The sequence below is a fragment of the Apostichopus japonicus genome, chromosome 17 (assembly GCF_037975245.1).
Source record: "Apostichopus japonicus isolate 1M-3 chromosome 17, ASM3797524v1, whole genome shotgun sequence".
NCBI lineage: Eukaryota > Metazoa > Echinodermata > Holothuroidea > Aspidochirotida > Stichopodidae > Apostichopus > Apostichopus japonicus.
In genome coordinates this window covers 26,851,959-26,872,343 of record NC_092577.1, presented here as the reverse complement: position 1 = coordinate 26,872,343, position 20,385 = coordinate 26,851,959, and the positions used below count along the sequence as shown (strand labels likewise).

Genomic DNA, 20,385 nt, shown 5'->3' with positions numbered 1-20,385 from the left:
TAACTATGTAACATGCCTCACCATCATAGTAACTATGTAGCATGCCTCACCATCATTGTAACTATGTAGCATGCCTCACCATCATTGTAACTATGTAGCATGCCTCACCATCATAGTAACTATGTAGCATGCCTCACCATCATAGTAACTATGTAGCATGCCTCACCACCATAGTAACTATGTAGCATTCCTCACCATCATTGTAACTATGTAGCATGCCTCACCACCATAGTAACTATGTAACATGCCTCACCATCATTGTAACTATGTAGCAAGCCTCACCATCATAGTAACTATGTAGCATGCCTCACCATCATTGTAACTATGTAGCATGCCTCACCACCATAGTAACTATGTAACATGCCTCACCATCATTGTAACTATGTAGCATGCCTCACCATCATTGTAACTATGTAGCATGCCTCACCATCATAGTAACTATGTAGCATGCCTCACCATCATATTTACTATGTAGCATGCCTCACCATCATAGTAACTATGTAGCATGCCTCACCATCATAGTAACTATGTAGCATGCCTCACCATCATAGTAACTATGTAACATGCCTCACCATCATAGTAACTATGTAGCATGCCTCACCATAATTGTAACTATGTAGCATGCCATTGTAACTATGTAACATGCCTCACCATCATAGTAACTATGTAACATGCCTCACCATCATAGTTACTATGTAGCATGCCTCACCATCATAGTAACTATGTAGCATCCCTCACCATCATTGTAACTATGTAACATGCCTCACCATCATAGTTACTATGTAACATGCCTCACCATCATAGTAACTATGTAGCATGCCTCACCATCATTGTAACTATGTAGCATGCCTCACCACCATAGTAACTATGTAACATGCCTCACCATCATAGTAACTATGTAGCATGCCTCACCATAATTGTAACTATGTAGCATGCCATTGTAACTACAGTACCGTTCACATTAAATCGGCCGTGGCATCGTGTATCGTGATGCCCTTATCTTTTTCTATCGTTTTCTATCGTGAAACCTGAGTACTGTAAATTTTTAGTACACGCTACCACGATATAACGATATACCACGATCACACACTATATCGTGATACCAAGCCTTCACGATAGCAAACATGACTGCTACATTCACGCTAAACACGTTATATCGCGAGATCGTGATTTCAAGCTGAGCGCATCACAATTCGTAACTTCGTTTGGGCTTTGGGTTTTTATTATTCACGCTATTTCGTTAAGTCGTAATATCGTGTATCATGAAGTTCCTACTCTACTGTGCGAAAATCGATCTTTACAGGAGTTCCGCCTTGAAAACTTTTTGATGTCAGCTCACAAGATTTTATGTTCCACGTTACTTTGAATAGTTGGCAACATTTTGAAGAATAATAAAGTACTACTAAGCCTTTCTTGTGTTAAGTTTTTATATAATTTATCGTTGGTTCGAACAGAATGAAAAGGGGAAAAAAATTCCACCCAAGGGCGGCGGAACCGGGGGGCACAGGGGGCAAGTGCCCCCCCACTTTTCCTCAGGTTAAAAATGTGCCCTTTTTCTACATAAAAATTGAGGTGTCTCAAGGTAGCAAGAGGCCAGGGAACCAGAATGAACACTCGGGAAGGGCCGTTTCCGGCCATCTGAGGGGTTTGTAAAACCAAAAATGTTCTTGTACGCTCCGCGCCAACCGATGGTGGCGCTCCGCTCAGACAGTCGTGCATACAACTTTGCAAATCCTAGCTACGCCCCTGACTTTTAATGAATTTCTGTGGGTCAAACTCAAAGCTATTTCGAATGGAAAAAAATGTTAAGATATTAACAAGAAATAAACTCTAATTCGGAAGATTCCTACATTAGCAACTATCATGATTTCACCTCATTTTGTCTCAAAAGAAAACGTGTTCCTTGTTTCCCAATTTGCACATTGGATATTGCAGTGCTAGTATGCATATTTTCCTTGAGGGGGGGGGGGTGTTGATGGAGTGATGTGTATACGCAAATAAGATAATACAATAAGAGTTATAAAGGGTACTAAATATAAGGCTGCATCAGTCCAATCTAATTTCTGCAAAGTGCCCTTTGATGTCGGTGCCCCCCCAGATTAAAAGTGCTTCCGCCGCCCTTGATTCCACCCAACAACTTTGAAGCAGGGCCGGTTAAAAACAAAACATCTTCATCGTCCACGCAAGGGGCCTCCCTTTTTCTGATTCCCGAGTCTCTATTCGGATTCAAGAAATCTAACTAACCTTAAAAATTATTTTGTTAAGGTTGCCACATATGCCAAACTAGTATTAGCACATGAAAAGAAGAAAAATGTCAGCCTGTTTTTTTTCAGATCTCAGTACGAGAAACATGTATTTTATTTGGATAATAGAAAAACTTTCTTTAATGTGGTTAATTAATATTTTCCTACCCTAGCTATATTTGATAAAACCTTCATGAAAACCGACTTTTTAGAAAATGGATTTGGAAGCTCAGTCAACAATTTAAAAAATGCTTACCGTTAAATACTGGCGTCAAAAAATACATTTCGTATTTATTCCAATAAAGATCCACAAAGGATAAAAATGCGAAGAACAGCTTACTAAATAGAATTGAAACTGCATGTACAGTACATGGTCATTTTAAGTATCCAAATACTATACAAAGAGATCGAGTTCACTGAAATACCCCTTTTCCCTACCACCTGAGGAAAAGTGTCTTTTATAAATTATAGTACCATACAGTACTTAACATTTGATACAAAAGTAACATCTACAACAACTTCCCAAAATGTGTATGTGTCACAATAGGTTAAGTTTTAACCGCACAGTACCATTAATAATTTGCATATTACATCAAAAGTTACACTCGGGCGTCCAGATGGCGGGAAAATGTACAATCATGTACAATTTGTTGTGTCGTTCCCACGGTGCAATGAACTTGGGCAAGTTGCCAAGTTCGAATGTCGTTGACCTACTTATGTTCCGTAAACAATGTCAATGGGAATTATGTGTGTAAAAACTTGTGTTTTTCCACGTGTTATATATATATATATAGAAGTTTTACGTAAGCGGAGTGAATTTCGGGGCGGCTCGTTAATTGTGAGGAAGCACTTATCTAAGCATCAATATTTGTGAAATATATCGTACGGTTTTTCTTCAGAAAATATTTTTGACTAGTAATTTCTCAATGTATTAAGAAGGGTGACATACCCTATGTTCCGACGTCTCTTTAAGTTCCGACAATTTTTTTGGACTCTAATTTTTTGAACCCAACTTTTTTCTGGGGGGGGGGCTCAATTTTGTTAGACCCAAATTCTGTCTGACTAATTTTTTTGGGGATTCAATTTTTTCGGACCCAATTTTTTGGGGGACTCATTTTTTTTTTACCCAAATTTTCTTTGTGGAATCAATTTTGTTAGACCCAAATTTTGTCTCACTAACTATTTATTAGGGGGGACTCAATTTTTTCGGACCCGATTATTTTTGGGGGACTCATTTTTTTTTTGGCCAAATTTTTTCCGGCCTAATTTTTTTTTGGGGGGGGGACTCAATTTTATTTGGACCCAATTTTTTTTTGTGGAATCAACTTTTTTGGACCCACAATTTTTCTGACCTGATTTGTTTGGGGGGACTAATTTTTTTCGGACGCGCCAATTTTTATTTACGAAACAAAAAATAAAAGGGCCCAAAGTTTTTTATGACCCAAATAGTGCTTGTCCGAAAAAAAATTGGTCATAAAAAATTTTAGAGTAAAAACAATTTGTGTCATCAAAATATTTTGGTCCAAAAAATTATGGGTCTTAAAAAAATTTGGTCCGAACTCCGAAAACATATTGGTCAAAAGAACTTCAGAGTCAAAAACAATTGTCGGAACGTAGACACGCCAGAACCCATAAAATATACTGGGTCTACTGTACCCCTAATCATTGCATTTTGGGCGAATGTGTATTTAACTACGTTACATGATGCTTAAACACATGTTTGAACAAAATGAAAAATTCAAGTATTACCACAAAAATATTCAAAAAATATACTTTTGTTGCATGGTATGAAGGATTTGGTGAAACCAAACATGTCTGGACTGGTTTGAAAATTCTACGAGGTTCGTGATCAACTTGACCGTCTAGTATTTTCAGAAAGTAAGGTTGCTACCATACAAAACTGTCCGGCCAAAAGCAATTAAATGACTTTATGACATTTAAATAAAAAAAAGCTTCTAACAGAAGTTATGACCAATTTTGTATAATTTTTAATGTGCGCGTCAATACGGGTTGCCATCAGGATCATATCGATTACTATGCTATGCAAAAGAAACTGCTTATTTGAGCATATCATATGGTGCGGAAAAACATTCTTCAAGCAAACAATTTTCTCGAAAATCTTGCAAAATTCGATCGTGAAAACAATGTTCAAACATACCAAAGTATGCCACCCTATGCATCCCGGACGGTGAAAAAGCTACTGTAGGCCTATATTCAGCGTTACAATGCATATTAACCCTATCGTAACATTTGGGACGATTTGCTAGTACAATTAAAGCCTAGGCTGATATTATTGCATACAAGAAGTTCAGAACGAATGTTTTGTTCGAACTGAAAATATTTTGCGACCGCTATTTTTTTTAAAGAAGGGGTTTGTATGAAGGAGTTTGGATGAGTAGGCCTACAGTGTGTTCATTAGGCCTATCGTACTAGTTTTGCGATTATGAAACTTGTATGTCGATTGACACTTAATTTTGGTGACACACCAAACTTTTTGATCAGAATTTGCAATAAATCTATTGCACATTGCGTTGAATTGATGATTTCATCTACTGCGGGAAGAAGCCTACCCCAATTCTTTCAAATCACGATGAAACGATCGATCGTTCTGCAACGAGATTCACGCTATAACGATAACATTACGATAGTATACAGTGCCAGTGAAATGATGCACACACTATCACGATAATACGACCACGATGCGACGCACGATATCACGTTAGGTACTTGCTATAGGCGTAATGGAAACGATATCACGATAGACTCCTCGAGTCTCCTCATATTTTGTCACGATACACGATGCCACGGCCGATTTAATCTGGGCGGTACTGTATGTAACATGCCTCACCATCATAGTAACTATGTAACATGCCTCGCCATCATAGTAACTATGTAGCATGCCTCACCATCATAGTAACTATGTAGCATGCCTCACCATCATAGTAACTATGTAACATGCCTCACCATCATAGTAACTATGTAGCATGCCTCACCATAATTGTAACTATGTAGCATGCCATTGTAACTATGTAACATGCCTCACCATCATAGTAACTATGTAGCATGCCTCACCATCATAGTAACTATGTAGCATCCCTCACCATCATTGTAACTATGTAACATGCCTCACCATCATAGTTACTATGTAAAATGCCTCACCATCATAGTAACTATGTAGCATGCCTCACCATCATAGTTACTATGTAGCATGCCTCACCATCATTGTAACTATGTAGCATGCCTCACCATCATAGTAACTATGTAGCATGCCTCACCATCATAGTAACTATGTAACATGCCTCACCATCATAGTAACTATGTAGCATGCCTCACCATCATAGTAACTATGTAGCAAGCCTCACCATCATAGTAACTATGTAGCATGCCTCACCATCATTGTAACTATGTAGCATGCCTCACCACCATAGTAACTATGTAACATGCCTCACCATCATTGTAACTATGTAACATGCCTCACCATCATAGTTACTATGTAAAATGCCTCACCATCATAGTAACTATGTAGCATGCCTCACCATCATAGTAACTATGTAGCATGCCTCACCATCATAGTAACTATGTAGCATGCCTCACCATCATAGAAACTATGTAGCAAGCCTCACCATCATAGTTACTATGTAGCATGCCTCACCAACATAGTAACTATGTAGCATGCCTCACCATCATAGAAACTATGTAGCAAGCCTCACCATCATAGTTACTATGTAGCATGCCTCACCATCATAGTAATTATGTAGCACGCCTCACCATCATTGTAACTATGTAGCATGCCTCACCATCATAGTAATTATGTAGCACGCCTCACCATCATTGTAACTATGTAACATGCCTCACCATCATTGTAACTATGTAGCATGCCTCACCATCATTGTAACTATGTAGCATGCCTCACCATCATAGTAACTATGTAGCATGCCTCACCATCATATTTACTATGTAGCATGCCTCACCATCATAGTAACTATGTAGCATGCCTCACCATCATAGTAACTATGTAGCATGCCTCACCATCATAGAAACTATGTAGCAAGCCTCACCATCATAGTTACTATGTAGCAGGCCTTATATTTTACAGCTGTAATTCTGGTAACTGGATAACATAATTCTTTAAAGTGCCTTTACATTTTTCTTCATGTGCTGCATAAATCTTAGCTGTTTTTTCGAGACTGTATGGAGTATAATTGCCTTTTCCAAAGGGGGTTTGTGCTTTGACTTTCAAACACAGCACCTACAGTGTCTATCAGTGCAGTGCCATATGTTTACCATAGTATGCAATGTTACAGGACAAGTGAACGGTACATCATGATATATGTTGTAGGCTTTGATTTGATTGCAATGAAACAGAACTACTGCTATATGTTGGATTATATGGTTTGATCGAGACAAAGCCCCTTATTATTGTAGTGTGTTGCAGGACTTCAGGTATCTGCTGTGTGCAGTCTAATTTTGTTTTGAGAATAAAGGTGAGCATTAATGAACTGGATAAGTTTGCTTTCATTGAGTTTTGTCTGGAGGTTCATGTACCTGCCAAGTTGATACTGTGTTTCTCTTCATTACTGTATGGTTTGCTATCCTTTAACCTACAGGTTACTGGAGCAGCAGTGGACATTGAGAGTAAACAAGAGGATGCTTCCTCTGTCCACTCCAGTTCTCTAGAAGCTGGACCTCTTATCCACCCCAATGATGTATTCAAAGCTCTCCGGACATTTGCAGAAGAAAATAGGACACCACTGAAGTAAGTTAATCATCATGAGATACTAATCCTTCTGAGTGATGACCTCAGTACCTTATAACTTAGGATTGGGTAATGTTACTTATGTAATTAACTATGGAGTAGTCTAGAGTGTTATGTAGCTAGGTATAAGGTCTATAGGATTACACCAGCTGGCTAAAAAGTGCTTAACCATTTCATATTTAAGTTATTTCTGTTGAACATGGATAGTTTCAATAAGTAGACATATGGAGCTACCTGTACCTTAGATGATAGTTTCAATAACTACTTGTATGGAGTTACCAGAGATGATAGTTTCAATAACTACTTATATGGAGTTACCAGAGATGATAGTTCCAATAACTACTTATATGGAGTTACCAGAGATGATAGGTTCAATAACTACTTATATGGAGTTACCAGAGATGATAGTTTCAATAAGTAGATATATAGAGTTACCAGAGATGATACTTTCAAGTGGAGCAGTTATGACTTTCCCAGAAACTAAGCTATTCAATAATTACAGTTTCATCATGTTGAGTCACAGAAGACAAACAGTGATGCTGTAGGTAATTGTGGTCACTTTTTAATCATCATATTTTTTGTGAAATCGTTGGTTGCCAACAGAAATATTTGTGAATATCATTAACAGCCCTGCATGGTTACTGAAATCATCACACATGGCATAAATAAAATCTATTATACAGCCTCAAAACTTCTGGAACAGTTTACCACATTGTAATGAAACCGGGATGAAAATTAAGAGATGTTTTTGGTACAAAAACATTTTGGTTTTGAAGTTAACTGTCACTTATTCCTGTCATCATCTTAATTTACAAGCACTGTAGTATTTATGTTGTTGTTTAAGTGATTCGCTGGGTACCTTAGATTATGTTATTCCATTTCTGGCTGTATTTAATCTATTATTTTAATCATTTGGAAGTCTCTGCTGACCGACTGAACTGTAAAAGGTTACCATTGTTTTATGGCTTTGTTTTGCAGGGAGAAATCCAAATACCAAACCTTCAAGATCATATCTGGTGAAGAGAGAGATGTCAGGTAAAACAATATGTTTATGATATTAATAATAAGGGGTTAATCAACGGTCTAGCGTGCGTTACTCACAGGATTAATGCACGATGGGGAGATAATGCAAGCGATGCACGAGGGCGGAGCCCGAGTGCATCCAGTGATAGCATTAACACCCGGAGTGCATTAATCATGTGAGTAACGCACGCTAGACCGTTGATTAGCCCCGTTCATTCATACACTACCATTTGTGTGGGGGAAAAATCATAAAACCAAACATTTTTGGTTACATATAACCAAAGATTTATTAAAGTGATGCCCCGTAATTTTACCGCGCGTTACTCACAGGATTAACCACGGTCAGCTGACCTGAATGGACCAATAGGATTTAGGAATCTTTACTAAGTATGAATGAACATTGTTTTACCTGAATGAAACCTTGCATAAACATACAGGTGCTTTTGATACTGATGTATGAAGTTGCATGAATCTGTGCACATCTTTAAACATTTTGAGTGAGAAGGAATAGAACATTGATCATGTTGTATATATGAGAACAGAGCCCCTGTCTGCCTCAGACATTTTGGATACATTAGTACTTTCTATATGATTGAATTAAACCATCTATGGGCCATTATGTTTATACATTCACAACTCTAGCCAAGATGTTTAGACTGAGGCAGAATATCCCATGACAATTAATCCATGACAGTTAAACCTATTGGTATTTTTAAAGTAAGGTTCCTTAAAACATCTGGTAGTTTGAACCTCTACATGTGGTTACACAGTGATACTTATTTACACCAAACTGCACATAGATTGATCTAATCCAGGTTGAACACCAGCTTTGACACCCATAGACCTACATAAAGCAGCATCTCTGCATATGAAGTGCTAGTACCTGATACTTGATTGTATTCCTCTCTTCACAGTGGAGACACAGACTACTGGATGTCGTACCCAAAGATCCTTTCAGAAGGCAAAGAGAAAGTTTGGTCTGCTCTTTTAGAAGGCCTTGAAAAATACAGGTACAGTATAATTATATCAAGATAGCCCACTGCAAGGAATTACTATCCAGTATCCCATCACAAAATGATATACTTATACAGGTACAATATAATTATATCAAGATAGCCCACTGCAGGGAATTATTATCCAGTATCCCATCACAAAATGATATACTTATACAGGTACAATATAATTATATCAAGATAACCCACTGCAGGGAATTATTATCCAGTATCCCATCACAAAATGATATACTAATACAGGTACCATATAATTATATCAAGATAGCCCACTGCAGGGAATTATTATCCAGTATCCCATCACAAAATGATATACTTATACAGGTACAATATAATTATATCAAGATAGCCAACTGCAGGGAATTATTGTCCAGTATCCCATCACAAATAATATACTTATACAGGTACAATATAATTATATCAAGATAGCCCACTGCAGGGAATTATTATCCAGTATCCCATCACAAAATGATATACTAATACAGGTACAATATAATTATATCAAGATAGCCCACTGCAGGGAATTATTACCCAGTATCCCATAAAAAAATGATATACTAATACAGGTACCATATAATTATATCAAGATAGCCCACTGCAAGGAATTATTATCCAGTATCCCATCACAAAATGATATACTTATACAGGTACAATATAATTATATCAAGATAGCCCACTGCAAGGAATTATTATCCAGTATCCCATCACAAAATGATATTCTTAAATAGGTACAATATAATTATATCAAGATAGCCCACTGCAGGGAATTATTACCCAGTATCCCATCACAAAATGATATACTAATACAGGTACAATATAATTATATCAAGATAGCCCACTGCAAGGAATTATTATCCAGTATCCCATCACAAAATGATATACTTAAATAGGTACAATATAATTATATCAAGATAGCCCACTGCAGGGAATTATTACCCAGTATCCCATCACAAAATGATATACTTATACAGGTACCATATATTATAGTTCTTTATCATGTATCTATTTAATAGTTACAATGAAAAGTGAGAATTACGAAAGGAAATTTTTGCTAAGGCAGTTTGGATGTTGTTTTGCAAGGTTGTTGAAGGTCCTTTCTTGCTGATGGATTGATATCACGATGAGGAGGTCTGAGAGTTTATCTTCCTGTTCACATTTCCATCTTTCAGCACCACCTTGACAGAATGGAGTAAGCTTATTACAGAGACAGACGGCTTGAGGCAACAGAATGCAGAGTTACGGATGTTACTTCATCAGTATATTAACTCTAAGGTCAACCAGGAACTAGAAATACCTCCGACCAGGGTATTAAACCTGAATGTCTAGCATTCTGAACAAACAATGATGGATCATGTGATGATATAATGGAGAACAAAAGAGACACAATAAACCTAAATCTTCTTAATCCTGGTGTTTGACAGTCATTCTCTACATACATTAGTCCAAGGCAGATGTCTTGAAACCCTGACCTTGGTTTGGGAAGGTGGAGGGTGGGGGAGAGAAAGTGGAAGTTGTGGGAAAGTGATGGCTGTGAGGATGGGTAGGTTGGGGACTTTCATTCAGTGAGTTTGAGAAGACAGTTGTAACGGGAAGGATAATACAGTGTATATATATATATATGTTAATATATATGCGAAACTGGTCAAAAAGTTAAACCATTTGAAAACCATTTCTTTTTATATTTCAATTTTATATCTGTATCCAAGGTGCGAGTAAGGACAGTCTTCACGATGTGTTTCCAGCCCAGTGATGATTGGTGTTTATTCCAAAATATTGTTATCATAGGATGACTGTAGGCAGAACTTTTCAACTTTGATTTTTGTTTAGTTCAAGGAAATTTTTGGTGGAAGCAATGCTTCTCTAGCTGTTCCTGTTTTCAGGATATTTACTTTTTAAGATTTTATGATGAGGAAGGGTGCCTCAGTGTAGGTTTCAGTGCTAATGCATTGTTGTATGAAAATCTAATAAGTAAACCTAAACATAGCAGTTTAACTTTATTCAAAACTACAGACCACCCTTGGATAACATTCAAGACCATTGGCCTGAAAGATTTGTAATGCATTGTAAACAACAATTTCAGAAGAGTATAGTTTGAAGTTCTGATTGAAGTTTGCATTACATTGCATCTGAGAATCTTACCTACTGGTTTGTGGTTCAGCAACTTTAATTGATGAATATGCGAAGGTCATTTGTCAAAAATGAAAAGAAACACAACCTGAACTGATAGCAGTGTTTTCTAACGGTGTTTTCTAACATATTTAATTTTGTGTCTACAGCAGTCCTTTAAGGTGAAGGTTCAGCATTACAAACACAGATGTCATGGGTTGTACTATTATGTTTATCAAACCTTTTTGTTGTGTTTTTAAAAAGTGTTCTGAATGTATTTAACAGTTTTCACCTTGAACTTTGACCACTTTGTCCTTTGAAAGATGGTTATTTCTAACATTCCCGACAAGATATGTAAATAAAATAGAGAGATACCATTGAGTTCATTGCAGTAGTTTCTTGTTGAATTGCCTAACAAACAAAAACTGAACAATTCTTCTCCTTAAAGTAACAAAATAGAGAGGATTATTAACAGGCAAACAATTTGAACAGAAACATGAAACAAGAATGCTGAATAAAGCTACAATCACTTACTATTGGTTGTTGTTGTTCATACCAGTAAATCAGGCTAACTAACAAACTGTGGTGCTGTAAGTACTACAACACCCTTGACTTGTAGTATGGGACACTGCTGAGATAGATTTACAACCCTCTGGCATGTATAGTACTAATAATGTGTTAGGGATGAAACCTAGGACATACCATACTCCTAAAAAGTATGATACTACATATATAGTAGTCAGATCTACAAAGTGACACACATGTGACATTCATATTCAACAGGTATGACACACTCAGACTGTTGCATGCAGCCACTCCTTACATATATGGTGTAAAAAAATCTTTACATATATGGCACTGTTGCATGGAGTGTACAACACTCCTTACAAATATGGCACACTGTTGCATGGAGTGTACAACACTCCTTACATATATGGCACACAGTTGCATGGAGTGTATAACACCCCTTACACATATGGCACACTGTTGCATGGAGTGTACAACAACACTCCTTACATATATGGCACTGTTGCATGTAGTGTACAACACTCCTTACATATATGGCACACTGTTGCATGTAGTGTACAACACTCCTTACATATATGGCACACAGTTGCATGGAGTGTATAACACCCCTTACACATATGGCACACTGTTGCATGGAGTGTACAACAACACTCCTTACATATATGGCACTGTTGCATGTAGTGTACAACACTCCTTTCATATATGGCACACTGTTGCATGTAGTGTACAACACTCCTTACATATATAGCACACTGTTGCATGTAGTGTACAACACTCCTTACATATATGGCACACAGTTGCATGGAGTGTGCACTAGTCATGCACCATGAACTGTTGCATTGAGTGTACAACACTCCTGAAACACAAGTGATTTGACACTAACCACGCGATGAGTCTGTTGTACAAATCTTCCGAAAAGGGGTTTTCCTCAGACTGGTTGATGCAAATGATTGGATATCTTTTGATGTAATGTCGTTGTTTAGGAGACGCCATTCAAGACTATCTTTAGAATTTATTCCTATTCTTTAAATTGTAAATTATCTTTGTGAAACAGTTGGTTCCAAGGTTACATAACTACACCACCATATTCCATCACTTAACTGCCAGACGCACTGCTAACCTATTAAGGGTGCAATTTGCAGGTAATTGGCCTTTCCAGCTAATCACAATGGCAATTCCAACCCAAACTTTATATGCAAACTTTGAAAGGCTTGACTAAATCAGCTGCAAAAGCAATCAACTACAAAAGAGATAGGTTCTTAAGGTAACAGCTGAGGTCTATTTGGAAGTCTGTTTGAAAGGTACACCTTGCTCAGTATGTTACAAGTCTGTAACAAGGTAAGAGCCACAAACCAGCAGAGTACTCAAAAAAAAAAAATCCATGGCTGGAGGCATCAGATTACTTAGATGTTCTATACTGCACCTACAGAGATACTACCCAAAGATTGTCACTACCCTGTAAAGTTTCCATAGCAACCATTCATTATTTAAAGTATATTTTCTGGAAATTAATCACATATATCGTTGTCAGCAACTTAAAGGTGGCAGATCACTAGCAATTTCATCAAGAAAAAGATGGAAATCATCTTAAAAATTTCTGTTGTGAGAAAAAATATATAGTACAACTGAAAATACTAAACTGAATAAGGAAAGAAAGGCAATATGATTGATGTACTAATATGTACTAAGTGTGGCTGTCCTATTAGCATCCAAAATATAGAGAAAAGTTCATAGCAAACTAAAAAGAGTTGTAAGAGAAATGAATAAATCTGACAAAACCATAAATAATTCATAATCTATAGCATAATTGACTTTCCAATTGTAAATGATAAATGACCAAAATAACCTCTTTTTCTGTGAAGAAATACTAAAAAAAAATGGTTGTAAAGAAATGTTTGTGTTACCAGTTATATCAGCCACATGCATGATTTTGCACACAAACGTTAGATGGAAAACAAAAGAAAAAGATAAAAGAACAAGAATGGAACACTGCCATGGCTTACTTGAACATAAAAACCTGCTAAGTGCAATTTTTAACTTTCTGCTTCTAATGTACAAAATTCACCAACAACATTTTTACAGATACTACTAACTTAAGCACAATGAATTCACAATGAAACTCATACTGAAATAGTATTCATAGTCAATCCAACAGCTCATTGATCAAACATTTACAACTTGTCTCTTACAAATTGTAACAAATTCATCTCCAGTAAATAAGAATGATAAACCATTTATCAACTATGATCGCAAACTATGGTTCCTCCAGTAGGGAATGGGGCTGAACTCAACACAAACCCCCCCCCCCACCTGCCCCCCAATAGGGAATGCCAAAGGGCTGAACTCAACACAAACCCCTCCACCCGCCCGCCCAATAGGGAATGCCAAAGGGCTGAACTCAACACAAACCCCCACCCGCCTGCCCACACTGTAAATCATTGTAATGAATTAACTCCAGCAATCTCTGCAAAAATCATATGAATTATCCCCTCCCCACCCCCTAAATCTGTAAACCGTTGTAATGTAGCTAATGATACATAGGTACAGTAGCAAGTCTGACATGAGACAAAACAAATTGGTTTTCAGGGAGTGACAAAACTAACTGATAATTAATCCATTTTGTGCTCTGGTCTTTGCATGGCAGCAAATACAATCACTTGTTTACAGCAATTACTTTAATACTTTATTTAATGAAGGTAGGGAAAACTTAGGAATTTCAACAAAGTTGACTCAGTTATAGTCAAAGAAAAAGCTAAGCCTAACTCACTGGCACTGCCAGTTTGTAGTTAATACTGGTATCAGCCCAGCTGACATAATGTGGCTACAATCTCTTACAAAAACTAATTTGTACAGGGGAGGGGGGTAGGGGGAAGGGACTGGATGAGTCATGCCAGGAGTCCCACAGAAATAATGTGATCATAGCATAAACCATCAAGGTAAACTCCCAACATTAATTCAAAAACAAATAATGATAAAAACACAAAGATATTAAAATCCACAATGATGATGAATTGGTATAGCAGGAAGGAGTGAGGCTAGCTATGACTGTCATATTGAACAACCATTTACAAATGCTTGATACTTGGCTTTTGTTTTTAACCTTAATTGTTCAGGCAACATTGTGATTTGTACAGTGACATTGTTTAACCATCACAACTCAGTGAAGTACTGAGGTTGTTTCTGTGTAACTGCTTTCTATCCATGAACCTGTTCTGGGTCATATTGTTCTTTCACAGATGAACGATAAACTTGACCCTTCTCTAATTTCAAGACTCACAGTAATATAGTTTTATGTAAAGTAATGTTTCTCCCCTATACACTCGTGAAGGTGACAAAATTGGCTTGATCCTTCAAATACATTTTACAAATACAACTAGATCCCAAATACCAGAGATGATCCGGTTACTATGGACACTTCCAACTAGATCTCAAATATCAGAGATTATCCGGTTACAATGGACACTTCCAACTAGATCTCAAATATCAGAGATGATCCGGTTACAATGGACACTTCCAACTAGATCCCAAATATCAGAGTTTATCCGGTTACAATGGACACTTCCAACTAGATCCCAAATATCAGAGATTATCCAGTTACAATGGACACTTCCAACTAGATCCCAAATATCAGAGATTATCTGGTTACTATGGACACTTCCAACTAGATCCCAAATATCAGAGATTATCCGGTTACAGTTGACACTTCCAACTAGATCCCAAATATCAGAGTTTATCCGGTTACAATGGACACTTCCAACTAGATCCCAAATATCAGGGATTATCTGGTTACTATGGACACTTCCAACTAGATCCCAAATATCAGAGATGATCCAGTTACTATGGACACTTCCAACTAGATCCCAAATATCAGAGTTTATCCCGGTTACAATGGACACTTCCAACTAGATCCCAAATATCACAGATTATCCAGTCATGGTACTACAAGGCAATTTCCAATGCTGCATGGTGTAATTAATTCATCATTTTAACTACAGCTATTTGGTACAATGGGCAAGCTAACTGAACATATCATAATTTAACACAACGTAAAGTCTCAAAAATTAAGCATTTCTATGAAATTTATCTTAGCAAGGGAAAAAAAACTCTTCTTATGATATGAGTTGAGATCAATTCTATTTCAGTTTGTGGCATTATAATTATTTAATGCAACAGTGACAAGCATTTTCATGGAAAATGTCATATTCGTGGAGGATGCCACATATGTTATTCTTGGTTTAATGAATTAGTCAAGTATGTTGAATCACATGAACCCATTTCACTGCCAAGATATCAGTTATCTCTAAAGTCTAAATAAGAAAAATTAAGAAAGAAAGTGGAATGATACAATGTGCATATCACAGAGTACCACTTGAAAGATGATTGACCCTACAGCTCATACCTCCTACCTCAAATGTAAATCCCCTCCCCCTCCCCCTCCCCACCTTAATCCATCCCATTGGAAGAAGCAAGAAATCAAATCAATGACCAATACATTACAAACAAACATCATGTACACAATATTATGTAACATCATTTATAAGATTCAGACAACTGTGTGAATTTATACAACACAAGGCATCTTGAGGTGAAAGATTTTAAAAAAGGAAGAAAAAACACATCTACATTGAATACAATTACATGAAAATTGGCAACATCATTTCAAGTTTATCAGTTTACCATTTCAAGGCCTAAAGTTTGTTAAATCCAAGAACCTTATGGATTCATACTAGGAACATTAGTACTTTCTCCTCAATGTCCATCCGTACAGTGTAGATGTTACTCATAGTTTAGTTGTATAGGTGCTATGGGTTAACAAGGTAAAGGGTGCACTACCCTCTAGAGACACACAGCTGGCTGGTCTATCATTCTCTACCTCAGGGAGCTGGCTACTGTAACTACTCATTGTACCCAGGGAGAGGCTTTGAGATGACGTAAAACTACTGGAGGGAGCAGCAATCTTCACGATCTGTGACGATGTTGATGGACTTCCACTTAAGCACTCCACGCCATCTAGACTTCCCTGGGACATACTCTCAGGACAGACAGCACTGAGTTCAGAGTTGATGCTGAGTCTGTCTGTCAGCAAATCATTGCACTCCTGTCCTACTACTCTACCCTTCTGATTTGGCATCAGTCGCTTACCCCTCCCACGCCCCTTTGCTTCATTATTTCTGGATTTGAGTTCCCAGACATCTGAGGCTGTCTCTGGGACGTCTTTCTGAAGGACAATGGGCTTTAAAGGGCGTGCATTGCTGCTGGTACTACTACTGCGTTCATGCTCAGAGCTACTATAGCTACTGTGACGTGACTTATTAACCTCCTGTATGTCCACATGAACCTCCAGTGGACTGCCTCCTTCAGCCTCATCAATGGATTCTGCAACTAAATCAAAAAAAATATAAGCAGTGACCCAGTACTACAGCCACTCATACTGACTGATACAGCGGTCCACGGTATCAGCTTAACTGACCAAGGTACGACAAGAATGACCTGACCCAATACTACAGCAACTCATACTGACTTATACAGCGGTCCACGGTATCAGCTTAACTGACCAAGGTACGACAAGAATGGCCTGACCCAGTACTACAGCAACTCATACTGACTTATACAGCGGTCCACGGTATCAGCTTAACTGACCAAGGTACGACAAGAATGACCTGACCCAGTACTACAGCAACTCATACTGACTGATACAGCGGTCCACAGTATCAGCTTAACTGACCAAGGTACGACAAGAATGGCCTGACCCAGTACTACAGCAACTCATACTGACTTATACAGCGGTCCACGGTATCAGCTTAATTAACTGAACAAGGTACGACAAGAATGGCCTGACCCAGTACTACAGCAACTCATACTGACTGATACAGCAGTCCACAGTATCAGCTTAACTGACCAAGGTACGACAATTTTTAAACAAGAATCAACATGCTACTACATTCCATACATAGACTATTTAGCTACTTGATACTAGACTATGTTAGTAGTTAGTGTCTTGTTCCTAAATTCATTGCTATGTAACAGGTTTCAGAGATCTTTACTTACCTCCCTCTTCCTGTATAAATCCTGCCTGTCCTACCAGACTACTACTATCAGGATAGCACATAGAGGTGGATTCACTGCTCAAACTCAGCCTCTTGCCAACTATTTCAGCATGGACATCCATTCTAGAAATGAAAGGAACAACAAAATTATATCAACACATTCTACCACCAGCAAAGACATTTGTCCCTCCTTAAGTCTGATTACAACAGTCTTTAGAATAAACGCATTCTGACATAAGATGGTATTCTAGGCCAATCTTGACACACCGAGAAAGGCGGCGGGTCATCAATTAAAGTAAATATCCTGGTTATTTCAGCGGTGGTGTTATTTACAATCAATCATAAAGAATAATTATGATGGTCAAATGATCACAATACTGGCGAGCGGGGGGGTTCATCATTCTGTAAGATAAAATTGATCTTAGAACTGATGATGTTTGTACAATGAGCTAGAGTTGTGAAGGGATTGGGAGGTGGTGAGAAGGGGGGGAGGGTTATCATCATTCTGTAAGATAAAATTGATCTTAGTACTAATGATGTTTGTACAATGAGCTAGAGTTGTGAAGGGATTGGGAGGTGGTGAGAGGGGGGGGGGGAGGGTTATCATCATTCTGTAAGATAAAATTGATCTTAGTACTGATGATGTTTGTACAATGAGCTAGAGTTGTGAAGGGATGAGGAGGTGGTGAGAGGGGGGGGAGGGTTATCATCAATCTGTTAGATAAAACTGATCTCAGTACTGATGATGTTTGTACAATGAGCTAGAGTTGTGAAGGGATGAGCAGGTGTTAAGAGGGGGGGGGGGGGGAGAGGGTTATCATCAATCTGTAAGATAAAACTGATCTTAGTACTGATGATGTTTGTACAATGAGCTAGAGTTGTGAAGGGATGAGGAGGTGTTAAGAGGGGGGGGGGGGGGAGAGGGTTATCATCAATCTGTAAGATAAAACTGATCTCAGTACTGATGATGTTTGTACAATGAGCTAGAGTTGTGAAGGGATGAGGAGGTGGTGAGAGGGGGGGGGGGGGAAAGGGTTATCATCAATCTGTAAGATAAAACTGATCTTAGTACTGATGATGTTTGTACAATGAGCTAGAGTTGTGAAGGGATGAGAAGGTGGTGAGAGGGGGGGGAGAGGGTTATCATCAATCTGTAAGATAAAACTGATCTTAGTACTGATGATGTTTGTACAATGAGCTAGAGTTGTGAAGGGATGAGAAGGTGGTGAGAGGGGGGGAGAGGGTTATCATCAATCTGTAAGATAAAACTGATCTTAGTACTGATGATGTTTGTACAATGAGCTAGAGTTGTGAAGGGATGAGGAGGTGGTGAAAGGGGGGGGGGAGAGGGTTATCATCAATCTGTAAGATAAAACTGATCTTAGTACTGATGATGTTTGTACAATGAGCTAGAGTTGTGAAGGGATGAGGAGGTGGTGAGAGGGGGGGGGGGAAGAGGGTTATCATCAATCTGTAAGATAAAACTGATCTTAGTACTGATGATGTTTGTACAATGAGCTAGAGTTGTGAAGGGATGAGGAGGTGGTGAGAGGGGGGGGGGAGAGGGTTATCATCAATCTGTAAGATAAAACTGATCTTAGTACTGATGATGTTTGTACAATGAGCTAGAGTTGTGAAGGGATGAGGAGGTGGTGAGAGGGGGGGGAGAGGGTTATCATCAATCTGTAAGATAAAACTGATCTCAGTACTGATGATGTTTGTACAATGAGCTAGAGTTGTGAAGGGATGAGGAGGTGGTGAGAGGGGGGGGGGGAGAGGGTTATCATCAATCTGTAAGATAAAACTGATCTTAGTACTGATGATGTTTGTACAATGAGCTAGAGTTGTGAAGGGATGAGGAGGTGGTGAGAGGGGGGGGGGGGAGAGGGTTATCATCAATCTGTAAGATAAAACTGATCTTAGTACTGATGATGTTTGTACAATGATCTAGAGTTGTGAAGGGATGAGGAGGTGGTGAGAGGGGGGGGGGGGGATATACCTATGATGACTAGACATGCCGACTGCTGCAGGTCCAACTCCTCCACTACCAGAAAGACTTCCTGTAAGGCTAGCACCAGCAATGGCCCTGGTGCTGGCACTGGCTGTATCACTGACCGTGTCATCGGTCATGACCCCTGCAACCTCCAAGTGACTGGTACTCTCCCGGTTCATCACGCTGGCTTCACCAATGCTAGCGTTAGCTGTCACAACACTCTGGACATCTTGGTTATTCTCTGTATCTACAAGAGGAGGCAGATCAACATGTCCTGTTACTTTGCTTGAGCACTCGTACACTGTCTGTTGTGATGCTTTATTATAATAGTAGACAAACAGGAGTGATGGGTGGGTGGGGTATCAGAACACTGAGGGTATGCTATGACAGCAGCAACAAACTAGTACTCAAAATCTTTTTTGCATCTGAGTTTGCAACATTACTTGGCACTAAAGCTGCATCGCAGTGCTCAGTTTAATTAGTTCAGTTTGACTTCTTGTATTATTTATTAAATCACAAATGTTTCCGGCACTTTTTAGAAGTTAAAATATTCATGAAATACTCGATAGCTAATGACAAAGGCAAACCTAGAGTTATCATGCTTTGATAAATTGCAGTCTTAAGTAGGATTCCTTACTTTCTCAGAAATTAAAATAACTGAACTCAGACAGCTGCCTAA

At 38.3% G+C, this 20,385-nt stretch overlaps 2 protein-coding genes across 5 annotated transcripts in view; one reads left to right on the top strand and one right to left on the bottom strand.

Annotated features, from left to right (window-relative positions):
• Positions 1-12,476, top strand: part of LOC139984162 (dynein regulatory complex protein 1-like) — a 30,230-nt gene extending 17,754 nt beyond the window's left edge. The window contains exons 13-16 of the mRNA XM_071997926.1: positions 6,851-6,999; positions 7,978-8,034; positions 8,937-9,032; positions 10,202-12,476. Coding sequence (XP_071854027.1) covers positions 6,851-6,999; positions 7,978-8,034; positions 8,937-9,032; positions 10,202-10,358 — 459 coding nt within the window. The 3' untranslated portion in view covers positions 10,359-12,476. The remainder of the gene's footprint in view (positions 1-6,850; positions 7,000-7,977; positions 8,035-8,936; positions 9,033-10,201) is intronic.
• A 2,042-nt stretch (positions 12,477-14,518) lies between these two features.
• The window catches only part of LOC139984253 (E3 ubiquitin-protein ligase RNF19A-like), a 34,376-nt gene continuing 28,509 nt past the window's right edge, over positions 14,519-20,385 (bottom strand). For 3 of the 4 annotated variants that reach the window (XM_071998080.1, XM_071998081.1, XM_071998079.1), the window contains exons 8-10: positions 19,713-19,953; positions 17,715-17,836; positions 14,519-17,048 (exon numbers count right to left, since the gene is read on the bottom strand). In XM_071998080.1, coding sequence (XP_071854181.1) covers positions 16,447-17,048; positions 17,715-17,836; positions 19,713-19,953 — 965 coding nt within the window. In that variant the 3' untranslated portion in view covers positions 14,519-16,446. The remainder of the gene's footprint in view (positions 17,049-17,714; positions 17,837-19,712; positions 19,954-20,385) is intronic. The other variant, XM_071998082.1, reaches the window with a different exon arrangement.